A 12,545-nucleotide genomic window follows, 5' to 3' on the forward strand; every position below is an offset into this window, starting at 1 on the left:
AACTTTTAAGGCTGCCAACAGGTGAACAATGACAGTGCCAACAGTTAAAGTGGTTTAAAATTAGCCTATTGGCCAATATCCCATGTGAACAAGAATTAGAACTACTTTGTCTTCAGTGGACTCAAAAGTTTTTAAACATGGAGACTTCATGTGCCTTTAGCGCCAATTTAATTTACCACACAATGCATACAACTTCCACAACATGAATGAAAATAAGAAGCGATATTCACACAGATCTACACGTCCTCTTCTTTCAGTCTTTTATTGCCAAGATATTTTTTTTTACGCAGGCTCAACCTGCCTTTGCTAACATTTTAAATCTCATCATACTTTAGTCGTCATTTTTTTTCCAAGTTAAAAAAAAAACTGTCACAACATCAGTGTTGCCTCTGACATGAGGCAGGTCTCTTCAAACTTGTCCTTCTGCATAGACAAGTGCTGGGCGATGCCGGAGCCAGCTTGCATAAGCAACAAAGGACCGGCATTCCCTCAGACTTGTGACAAAATGTGGGCTCCACCAAGCTGCCCCCTTTTGTGCGAGAGGAAAAAGGTCAACAACAGAGGCAGGGCATGAAAGGGGAAGAAACAAAACAGAAATGAGATGGGGGGAAGGGGGACAACAAAGATCGAAGGAATGTAGTGCTGCCCCCGAGAGCAGCTTAGATTGTGGCCAAGAAAAACTCTGCGCTGAATCCCACAATAGTGTTGTGCTGCATGTTTAAAGTCTTGCCAATAATTATCATTAAAAGTCTCTTAAAAGAAACTGCACATCAGGAAAAGGTTATTGCACCTTTTAGTATCTGCATGTTTCAACAGGGAGCTCCCTGGTTCTAATAAACAAGACAAGAGAAACAGAAGCAACAGCCTCCTTTTGCACAAACTCAACGCAGCTTGAAAAAGTTTCAAAAGCCAAGAAGGGAGATGAAATGCATTTGATAAAGTTGGTTAAGCGGTGATTTTAAGTATGTCACCTTTGTCCAGTATGCACACCTGCACTGTTAAGTGGTGCACGTCGTGATAAAATCTGTCTCCAGTCACCAGAGGAATTTTGCATCCTTTTCCTCCGAGAACTGCTTGTACAGCGTGTAGCCTTCAGCAACACAGTCAAGATCACCGCTACAGCCGTTCACTTTAGTTAAAGGAGTACTGACACGAAATTTTGGTGTTGCGTTTTTTTCGCTGCTATGCGTGCCTACCAGCCCACTAATCATAGAATGACAGATTAGACGGTCGAGTGCAGCGTAAACATTCATTTACGGCGTCGTTTATTCGTGTCAGTTTCGGTTTCGACAAAACGAACGCCAAGCGGCCGCCATGACAGGAGGTATCACGTGACGTCACCATTCTTGCCGTATCTCTGCCGCTCTGGAAGCACGCGCGAGCGAGCACACGCGCGTGCCCAGACCGGCCGAGGTTTTCGCCGTCCCCACAGGCCCGGGCAGCATGACGTTCAGTCCCAAAACCATGACGTGTACACACGCCCGAGCAGCGTGCGCCAGCGCGTCGACAGTTTGAGGCAAGTAGCAGATGATGTCATGTCGGTCCGCTCTGGGCTTTCTCGTGCGGGCGAAGATTAAAATAGATTTTAAATATGTTTCGCTGAACGGTTGCTGTTGAAACTTGCTGGGAGATATCTCCTGATAAAAAGGAAGCGTTCTACATAGTTATCTCAGCTTTGAAATTTCGTGTCAGTACTCCTTTAAGCTCGAACCAAGAATGCACAGCTGACTGCACGGAGCGGCTGACAGCAAGCCCGGGCTTTTTTTTTGCATCGGTAAGTGATTGCAGCGAGAAGTAGTGAAGGCAGAAATGGAGAGGAGGCCTGAGAATCAAGGGGCAGGGCAAAGGAAAGAGAGGCTGTTTAAGCTTTTGTAGAAGGTTGCGTTGAAGGCGAGGTCTGACGAGGCCCCTGGCCTCCTTGCTTCTGCTGATCCCGAAGATGTTTCTCGACCTGAAAATCAGACAATCGCAGCATGAGTGATGCAAGACCTGTCTAACATGTGGCATGCAGCGGAACATTGGTGGATGCCAAGAATATGAAACCATGGCATTGGCCATCTACTGGTAGTCCGGGAATCGGAAGTGAAAGACGTGTTAACAGGTATTCAATGCACGGCCAAGCTTAGTTCTGTGTGCCAGTAGAACCCTGGAAACCCTTTCAACATCACTTTGACTAGATGGTACCACTTTGTGCCAAATCAAAGCCATGCTCAGCAAATTCTATCTAAACAATTTGAGCACACTTACTTGACCAAAGAAGCTTTGGCACTAGCTGGCCACTGCTCCCAAGGATATGGTTAAGATTAGGTTGTGGCTCCTTAAAGCACATGAACAATGTTCTACTCTGTGTTCGACTAAACCTTGAGTAGACTAATTATAATTGAACTAAACCTTAAGTGCTAGTTATAAAACTCTGCTGGTTCAGTTCTAACCCTACATGTAAGGGTTTCTGTTCTTTGAGTTCTAAGCAGACTAATTAGTTGGCCAGTATGCCCTGTACGATCACACCAAGCAACCCAATGCGTGACGCGGCAAGCAGGGAGCCTTGGGCTGCTCACAGAGCCACAGGCCATTGTTACACCAACACACCTTTAGTGCCACAGCGAGTGCCATTAAAGCAAGCTACAAGGACAGAGTCGACTGGTCACCTGCAGGCAGGTAAGGTACCCTTGACTAGAAACCGTACATTTGTTAAACTGCTCCAACAAGTCAAAGAAACAACGGCTTAAGGCAGCAGCCTAGCCGCTACCTCTAGAGTGCCTCCTTACTGTCTGCACCAGAAGCAAAAACCACTTTATTGGGAACAGTCAACATTGCACACTGTTACAGAGAACATATGTTGAGATGACCACTGTGCTACAACTTCTTGTGAGAGACATTTCTTGTAGTAGTTTAGGCAAACAAGAAAGAAAAGAAAGGCGACATTGCGCTTCTGGCCGCAAGTGCCGTTTAGACAAAGCAAGGTAGGTCTCCCCGGGAGAGAGCCACTCTTGAGGCAGCCCTGCTAGCAGCCCCGACGCGGGGGAGGTGGTGAGGGGGGAAGAGGACGGGGTGGCTGGGATTGGGGGGACATGCGGCTGCTTACAATCTTGCGCACGTGCAGCACGCTGGCGTCGCTGTCCGACTTGCCCTTGCAGTTCTCCGGCCTGTAGGGGGGCACGATGGTCACCTGGTTCATGACGATTATGTTCTTGCCCTGCCACGTGACGTCGTCAATCCTGCCAGAGGAGGAGGAGGAGGAGGAGAAAACGACGTCAACACTGCAGCTCACAGCAGTCCTGCAACCATTAAAAATAACTGCTGGGGGAAGGCGCAGTGTCTGGACGAAAAGGGCGCAGACTGGCGGCAAATCTAAGAGAGTTCATCAAATCTAGCGATGCCATTTGCAGAATGAATAACCTACCCTAAATAAGTCCGAGTCAAATGGCAGCCAATACTGCCATTCAACCTAAAGGGGCGTTTATCTTTATTTTTTTTTCCCCCAGTGCCCGCAGTAGGCTGCCTATGCTTAGAAACCTTAAATTCAGTTAGAGCTACTATTGTTCTAGGGTGAACCAGCATTTGGTTGCTAGTTAGACTTAACCAAATGCTAGATGACCCTAGAACACTAATAGCTCTAGAACACTAATAGCTCTACAACACTAATAGCTCCACACTGAATTGTTGATATTTATCGTGCTGTGTTGCCGTTTCGGATGAACGGCAACTAATGCATGCTTTCACAAACGTAGACGTGGCTGCCTCTGCCACACCAGCAACCACCTTCTTATGACTGGCTTTATGCTCTCACTGCATTTTTAATATTAGTGTACGTATCAGTATCCTGCAAGTGCTTAAAGCTGAGCAACGGAAACACAAGCTTTACACAGCAAGCCTGCCATGTACCCACATTTTATAAAGTTATCTGAACAGACAAGGCCTGTCTGTATAGCAAGCAGTGAAATGTGAGAACTTGCACCCAGCAGAAGATAGCCCAAACTCCTCGCATCAGTAGTGCTCTACTTGCAATGCATGAGCAAATAGCATGAGCAAATGGGGTCAAATAGTCTCACAGTTCACACTTCCTCACTGCTGCATTTTTTGCAGCGAAGCTGTCAGTGCCACATGCTCCAGGACCTACCCTGGCATCTGTCATCAAAAACCCCCTATACAATCAACTCACACATACTCACTACAGGGAATTAGATGACGATAACGGCTGTCATCACAAGTTTCCGTAGCAGTTAGTAGAAGCAGTTCATGGATTGAATTCAAGTCACAGGCTAGTCTTCCATGCCCATCACCCATGTTCTGACTTTCATGATAACACCTGTCTTTTCACGGGCACAAGACTATTACTGCAGTACATAAAACTGCAACTCTGAGTTTTGTGCCATAACTCTTATGTGACCACGGAAAAATGGCCGATTTTGACTGCTTCCAGAAATTTTTTTTTTCTTTGAGCTACTAGACACATTTAGCATTGCTATGCATAAAATTGTAGCTTATGCATTTCTCTTTCAAACATATAACAACAGTTTTGTGAAAGATGTAATTATTCAGAGCTTATTGGTCAACAAAACAAATGCGCAAAGAAGTATTCACAAAACACGAATCGGCAATTTTACTGAGCCTAAAAATTAATTTAGGAATTCTAAGACATACAAAATGTTTCTAGGTTCCTAAGCTATGATTCAATATATAAGTCAACGCTGTACACCAAGTTTTGGATTTTTGCAGGCCCACCAACCTAACAGCCCCGATGGCTGTGCCACTCCGCAAAGCCACTCGAGTCTGTCGTTCTCTCTAAAATATGCATCCAAGCATGCTAGTTTGTGTTCTCACACAAAGTCCTTATCACTGCAGCGGTAAAAAACAAGATTAAAAAATTTAGCGTTCTTGAGAAGCATCGTACGTCGCTCTGCAGCACTAATTTTACACAAGCGCCAAGCTATCTTGAAAGAGATAATGCAATACGGCGCGGCGCATTTGGCAAAATATTAAAGCTGCACATTGTCCAGACCCTCCACGTGCAGATATCACAATTGTCAGATATTAGGCACGTTTTGTTCATAAATACAGCGTGAAGTCAAAAATGAACCTTCCCTGGTAACGCCTCCCGAAGTCTGAGGCTGCTGAATGGAAGAGTCTTCATCAAAACTAAAATCTGAAGAAATCCATATCGTTTCTGAAGTCACCACTGCTTATGGGGTAAAAAAATCAGCAGCGGCAGTAGCCGAAACCGCTGAAACCGCTGTCCGCCTTTGCAGAGCGTGCAGTGGAACAGGACACCATTTTCGCCCAACTTGCCGCCACATTGGGTTCAAATTTCACTCGCGACGCCATCCACCCATGTGAAATGTAAATAGATAGCAACGAAACTGAAAAAGCGGTTTCCACTAAACATGCCAGATGGCGTCAGTTATCCAAATAGTGCCGTTTTTAGCTTTTGCGCGAGGTTTGAAAACCATCCTTCACCCGCGAACGATGGCCTATGGCACGGTCGCAAAAGAGTTAATGCAAAGCTTTTTTCCTTGTTCACTTTCACTATGCCTTCCTGGATGCCCCAGCTGCCTCCCAAATTTTAAATCGGGGAGTGCTTTATTAAGCATGTTTTTGCGCAATGATGCAGGTTTGTCAATTGGCTTTTATTCTGTGCTTTCTTGTTAATCCAAATCACAAGAGCCACTGTTATCAATCCCCCTTCCATTGGCAGATTGGCCACCAGACATAATCCCTAACACATGCAAACCAAACTCCAGACATCAACTACGCTAACTCTCTCAAGCCCTGACGTGCAGCCACACCTCTCAAGAGCATGCAAGCCTGGCTTCGCACAGAGTCCTGCATTTTCCGAATTCAGTTTCAAACCACATCACACAATGGCACATCAAGAGCGCACAACTCACGTCTTCCGAATGGCCAGGAAAAGCCGTATGCCGTCGTGGGACACCCCAGCGGAAATGGCGGCAGCCAGACGCTGGCGCTCATCTGTGTTTTGCCGGACTCTCGTGTTGAGCTGCAAGTGGGGGAAAAGAAGGGTGCACATTTAGTGACATGGCACACAAAAAAAAGTGCAACATTTGGTGATCCATCATGATGCCTATGCTTGGTGCCAGAAGGGCATACCTGCCAGGCTGAGGACTTCGAAAATCGGGAGGTTCACAGCCTGGGGAGGGGGGGGGGGGGGGGGGGGGGTTTAATGCAGCACATGCGATGTCTAGTGTACATACAAGATTCACCTTTGGTTTTTAAATTGGTCTCATGGCCACACTGATGCCCCGCATACCAGGCAAATCAAATTTATTCACAAAAGTGATATATTTACAAGTGGGAGGAGGAGGGTTGCAGAGCTAATGTCTAGCAATTTCGCCTACTTATTTTGCAGTGAAGTGACAGTGGCAGACTTCACTTTCTTCAAGAATGCAGCCGAGTGCGTTTTCACGTAGCATGGACCGTTCTGATGATCTTTTGCCAGCAGTAGGTTTTGCAGAGCAGAGTTGGACATTGAAGCCCTGAACTCAATCCGAGTCTTGCGCTGAAGTGGCTCAATGTGATCACTCACGCTGAGCGGCAAATTGTGCAGGATAAGAAATCCAGTGAGAAGGCACTCCGCACGCACAACGATGTCTTCATTGCTGTTGCCAAATAAGTTGCTCACAGTCCTCTGCTTCACAGCAGCACAAAGGAAGCTTTGGTGTTTAGCAGTCGCCAAATGCAGTTTTAAGTCTCCTTTACCGCCGTGGGCCACGCTCATGTTGCATGCACAAGTCGTGCAAAATTTGAACTGTTGGCCTTTCCTGGACGGCACGAAACATGGGAATTCTGAAGTATAACACTTCAAGAAACATTGCAAATAGCTCTTCTTGTGTTTCAACAACACCATGATGTCAAAGCTGTGAAGAGCAGAATGTTACTACGTTCAGTCCTCAACACATTGTCCCGAGCACATCTGAACAAAGTTACGCTTGTACACTCCGTGCACACAAACGGCTTGGATTCCCATCCGACTTCGGCTAGCTACCCAGTTCCGTGATGGCTGTTCGCAATGCGGCTGTGCTGCATAACGCAGTTCGTTTTTCTTTGTTTTCGAGGTGGGGGTTGGGGCCGTTTATCGGGAAATGTATGGCTGTATCCGTACAATCGGGAGTCTCCCGGGTAAATCGGGAGAGTTGGCAGGTATGGAAGGGTAACCCTAGCTTGACAGCTGAAGGATAACTAATGTCATCTTATGGCAACTGAAATCATCGTGAGGTCTGAGCACCGCAAGGTTTGTGCAGCATTACAGAGCTCATCACTACCAGTCAGTAATGGTCTATTGCAGAATGAAGGTACCCTCCAATCGGAGAAAGTGGCAAGAAGAGCTGCAGGATTGATTGATTGTAGGGTTTAACACGCCGGCGCAACACAGGCGATGAGGGACGCCAAAGTGGAGGGCTCCGGATTAATTTCGACCACCTAGGGATCTTTAACGTGCGCCGCAATTTCGTACACACGGGAGTTTTTGCTTTTCGCCTCCATTAGAAAAGCGGCCGCCGCGGCCAAGAATCGAACTCGCGTACTCTTGCTCAGCAGCACAACGCCTTAGCCATTGAGCCACCACGGCAGGTAAAAGCTGCAGGAGTGACACGGGTTCCATGCACACGATAAAGTACCCACAGCTCAGATCTCCATGGAATACTACCGTAATTACCCGATTCTAACGCGCCCCCGATTCTAACGCGCACCCTATTTTCCTGGCAAAAAAACGAAAAAAACTTGCACTTCTGATAGTAACGTGCACGGAACTTTGCGAGCAAGAAAAACGAATGTGAGAGAAAACGGACGATTTATTTCTCGAAGTAATCTCACTCATCTCACTCCTCGTCGCTCTCCGCTGACCACAACATCTCGTCCTTGGTGCCGTCAAGCGCGTTTGCGATGCCACACTTCATAACGAACGTTCACCCATGATCGATGGGATCGTGGCCCACGCCTCGCACGCCCATCCTGCGAACTTCTCCAGAGGCGCATGCTTCAGCCGACCACTCGTTTTGAACGCGCGAGAGCCGCTGCTGCCATTGCTGTTATCAAGCACGCAAGTGGAACGATGTGACGATTTGTGAGAACGCCGATAGAAAAGCCTGGGCGCCTATGCTTCCTCCGTCCGAAAAATTGTTGCTAAAAGCTTTGGCGCCATCTTGAGATGGTAATGGGCGAGACTAAATTTCCGTTGTTTCAGTTTCGTATCCGATTCGAACGCGCATGCGATTTTTCGACCTATTTTTCCGGAAAAAAGGTGTGCGTTAGAATCGGGTAATTACGGTAATTAGAAAAACACACACACACACAATCCATGCTACCTATGTTACTGTCATTCAGGGTTACATTTGGCTGCCCCTACATAGTAACGCTCAAAAGTTTATGCCTCACCTGTCTATATATGTGCGTTTTCTTTTTCCACCAAAAGAACCTTTAACTTTGAATTACACATTCAACTCTACCTCACCCGTTTTAGATTTGGAAACTTGTCAACCTGTCCAACCATCCGTGCCAGATCTTGGTGGAGTCTTATCTCATGCAGGCCCCATCCACTTTTCTCAACAGCTATATATCTGCCTCATATAGCTGGCAGATACGCATTCATGACACCAGTCTGAATTACCACATGGCCTACAACCAATGATGTCCAAAAAAAATAAGGTAACCCAGCAATGCTCCACAAAGCAGGTGATTTTTGCAACAAACAAATAAATGGTGTTTTGATACTCTGGCATCTCTTCCAGGCAAACAACTAGCACACAAACTGAAAGACAGTGAGCTCAATGGTTACTGAACTTGGTAACGCAAAAAGGTTAATCAAAAGAATTTAACTCAGGCTTAAAGCCAATAATAGAACAGAAGCTCCCCTTGGAAGAGGACCAAACTGCAATGGAGGGCTGCTGATCACAAACAAAAGGGCTAAATAAGATGCTTCTCCACATAACCCTTGTTCGTAATGCTGTTTTTCAGTGTCTGCTGCTACGAACCTACCAAGAGTTTCCACACTGATGGAGCCATCGCTAATAAACCTACATACAACAAGTTTTTCTGAAAATTGAGCCCACTTTATTAACATCCGCTCACCATACATTTAACAGGTACTCTTGTTGTTGCTTTCGCTGAAATGAACTAGCTGCAACAAATGCACTTAATTTCACGCAAAAGCTAAGGCAGTTTTTTTTCGCCTCTTTTGCGCGAGAAATCAGTTGCTAGAACAGGACGCTTGTGAATGATAATACCTTTCCAAGCTAACTGCCCTGCCTAGCGATGCTGCACCTGGTAAGGCATTGAAAGTAAAATGCAGGTTAGCCAAACAAAACGTCCCGTGTTTTTTTGCCTATATCCCGCGTGATGCCGCGGTGGACTTCACACTTGCACATTTGTTGATACACTGCTCTTGCGCAGAGGACACAACAGCTAAAGACGGTAAAATACATGTCACAGTCGTGGCATAAGCAAGGCAGACGCTCTCTTGCGTACCTTTTCTGTGTTCAGGGGCTGTGGGGGAGCGAGGGGACCCGAGCTCGCTTCCTTCTTCACGATCAACTCGGACACGAAGTTGAGGTTGACCATGCGGATGTCGTTGACGTTGGCCTTCCCGCTCGAGCTGGCACATTCTGAGGCCGGCAGTCAAGGAAAGCACAAGGCGGCAGGAAAAGAAAAAAGAGAGAAGACGACAAGCACAACAGCCCCAGAGCTTAACCCAAGCGCGTGGCGAACGTCGCGAATGCGCGCTCCAAGAATACCGCCACCGCTTCGACGCACGCAAGAGCCGTCTTCGTATCGAACGTTCCTTAGCTGTCGTGGCACGTTTGACAGTGCCGCCGAACCCGGGCCGCAACCGCAGTCAACGCTCAACTTTTCCCTTACGCACCGTGGCGAGGTGCTATCCCACGGCAAACGCAATCAATGGAAATGAGAGGTCGTACCACGCTTGTGATTGTTAACAGTGAAGACATTGAAGTTCCGACGGGAACAGTGACGAAACGCCTCACAGACGATAGGAACGCACGCCTCTCAAGGCAGGAGTTATGCGTCAGACAATAATATCGCTTGTTGGACACATAGGGATGCTACATGGCGCAAAGAGAAAAAAAATTCTAGGATGTGCACATACGACCGGCAATGTCTAAAGCATACAATTCTAATGGCCAGAACTCGGCACTGCGAGTATTCTACAAGCATCCTAGCATTCTGGCATTGCATGGAAGTCCTATTAGCATGCATGCGGCCCTCGGGCAAGGCGGAGAAGCACGTTGCAATTTTTTTTTTTAAGGGAACCAAATTCTGGGACACATAGCGGGCACCTTTGAAGGATACTTAACATCAGCGCCTTGGTCTGTTGGTCGAAGGCCAATACTTCTCCCTCGATTACCTGGTCATAACAGGTTTTGCAGCTAACGACACTTCCCAGGGCAAAGCATTCTGGCCCATCCGCCATCGCTTTCATTTTCGGCAATGGACGATTGGCATCATGGAGGAAAGAATTGGCATAGTTGTCACGTGCCAGGCGACGCCGTGACTTCTGCCAAAAGCGGCGTTCTGAGCACGGCGTTTAGAGAACTCCTCAAACGTGTTCTTAAAATATAGTTCTTGCAAGCCAGAAACAAAATTTCAGCTTGAAATTTTATTTTCATAACGCTTAACCAAAAGTAGCACTAATTATGCAACTAAAAAGCATTCGCAGGGACATCACTTCAACGTTTACGAAGCCAATCCAATCCAAGAAATTTAGTCGGCGTTGTTGAAAAGATTTTGGAGAGTCATTGCGAGTTGTGGAAGTTGCGGGCAGCTCACTTTGTCTACGTTGTGTCCTCAGCGGCTTCGGCACCGCAACAAAACCCGGCAAGATGAGTATTATGTCTTACAACGGAGGCGTCGTCATCGCCATGCGAGGAAAGGACTGCGTGGCCATCGCGGCCGACCGGCGGCTGGGCGCGCGGGGCCACACCATCGCCCTGGACTTCAAGCGCATCTTCGAGATGGGCCCCAAGCTGTACTGCGGCCTGCCGGGGCTCGCCACGGACACGCAGACGGTGGCGCAGAGGCTCAAGTTCCGCATCAACCTCTACGAGCTTCGCGAGGGCCGTAGGATCAGCCCCAAGACGTTTGGCTCCGTCGTGTCAAACCTGCTCTACGAACGCCGCTTCGGGCCCTACTTCATTTCCCCCGTCGTGGCCGGCCTCCACCCCGTGACCAACGAGCCGTACATCTGCGTCATGGACCTGATCGGGTGCATCGACGAGCCAGAGGACTTCGTGGTCGCCGGCACGTGCGAGGAGCAGTGCTACGGCATGTGCGAGTCCCTCTGGGAGCCCGACATGGGGCCCGACGAGCTCTTCGAGGCCATCTCCCAGGCACTCATGAACGCCTTTGACAGAGACTCGGCCTCCGGCTGGGGAGGCGTGGTGCACATCATTGAGAAGGATAAGGTCACCACCAAGTACCTCAAGACCAGGATGGACTGAAGACGCCGCCATCGGCAGTGTCCCCCGTCAAAACGATGTTGTAACGCCATCAGTGATGCCTGGAATAAATGCGCGTTTTTGCCTCTCTTATGCCTGCCTGTTCAAGCTAGGCGGAGTTTCATTTAGCTGCAAGTTGAGGGGTATGCAAAATGGCAAAATATTTTATTTTTTTACAGCTCCAGGTCTATTAGTTTCAATTTAAATGTTGTGGTGGAACCGAGATTGATTGAGTAGCTTACAGCGAGAATTCTGAGCGTCAGAAGTTTTTGTATTTCTATGTGATGAGAGGTACGATCATGCACACAACTCCAGCCATTGAGAAGCATATAAGTGCTATAGGTGCAATTTTAGTGCATGGTGCAAGTGGCCGCGTCTCGGGGCTAGCAAACTGTTCTGACATCGTGATTTGCACAAAACGGTTGCGGCCTGGTTATGTATGTCAGTGCGGGCTTATTTGCTAGATGCTGTAGACCTCAGTCCATAGCAAAACTGCCAACTCACAACAATACAGTCATCGACACAGTCTCTGCCTGTAATGTGCCGATCATATCGATTGCACTATTGATACATTAACTTACAGCTGCACAAGGTATGGCCGGTTAATGAAGTTTTCAACTTGCTGTAATGGAGTAATGCATTGCGCGTTGCATTCCTCTGTGACCAGTTTGGGATGTATCTGGGGGAGAATTAATTCTCCGCCTAGAACCAGCAACAAAAAGAGGCTGGTATTTGATGTCCAGCTTCTGCAGGTACCATGAGAAGAGTGACTCAGAGCCCTGAACTGCACAACAAAACAGTCTTTATAATGGGACTAGGCGAAATACAAGACCCGCCGCGGTGGCTCAGTGGCTAAGGCGTTGCGCTGCTGAGCACGAGGTCGCGGGTTCGATTCCCGGCCGCGGCAGCCACTTTTCTGATGGAGGTGTAAAGCAAAAACGCCCGTGTGTACGAGATCTCGGTGCACGTTAAAGATGCCCAGCTTGTCAAAATTAATCCGGAGCCCTACACTACGGCGCGCCTCATCGCCTGTGTTGCGTCGGCGTGTAAAGCCCTACAATCAATCAATCAAATAGCCAA

The 12,545-nt window shown here is 47.7% G+C and overlaps 2 protein-coding genes across 2 annotated transcripts; one reads left to right on the forward strand and one right to left on the reverse strand.

Annotated features, from left to right (window-relative positions):
• Positions 1-237: 237 nt before the first annotated feature.
• On the reverse strand, positions 238-10,503 carry LOC144169685 (protein LSM12-like). Its single transcript, XM_077698975.1, has 5 exons — positions 10,321-10,503; positions 9,481-9,617; positions 5,889-5,998; positions 3,086-3,218; positions 238-1,951 (listed from the first exon to the last, which is right to left on the reverse strand). Exons 1-5 carry the CDS (start codon positions 10,448-10,450, stop codon positions 1,862-1,864), a joined length of 600 nt encoding a protein of 199 aa, XP_077555101.1. The 5' UTR covers positions 10,451-10,503; the 3' UTR covers positions 238-1,861.
• Positions 10,504-10,714: 211 nt separating this feature from the next.
• On the forward strand, positions 10,715-11,558 carry LOC144169684 (proteasome subunit beta type-3-like). Its single transcript, XM_077698974.1, has one exon. It carries the CDS (start codon positions 10,851-10,853, stop codon positions 11,466-11,468), a length of 618 nt encoding a protein of 205 aa, XP_077555100.1. The 5' UTR covers positions 10,715-10,850; the 3' UTR covers positions 11,469-11,558.
• The last annotated feature ends 987 nt before the right edge of the window (positions 11,559-12,545 follow it).

The sequence above is a fragment of the Haemaphysalis longicornis genome, unplaced genomic scaffold (assembly GCF_048455015.1).
Source record: "Haemaphysalis longicornis isolate Haplotype H1 unplaced genomic scaffold, Haemaphysalis longicornis Haplotype H1 scaffold_2, whole genome shotgun sequence".
Classification (NCBI taxonomy): domain Eukaryota; kingdom Metazoa; phylum Arthropoda; class Arachnida; order Ixodida; family Ixodidae; genus Haemaphysalis; species Haemaphysalis longicornis.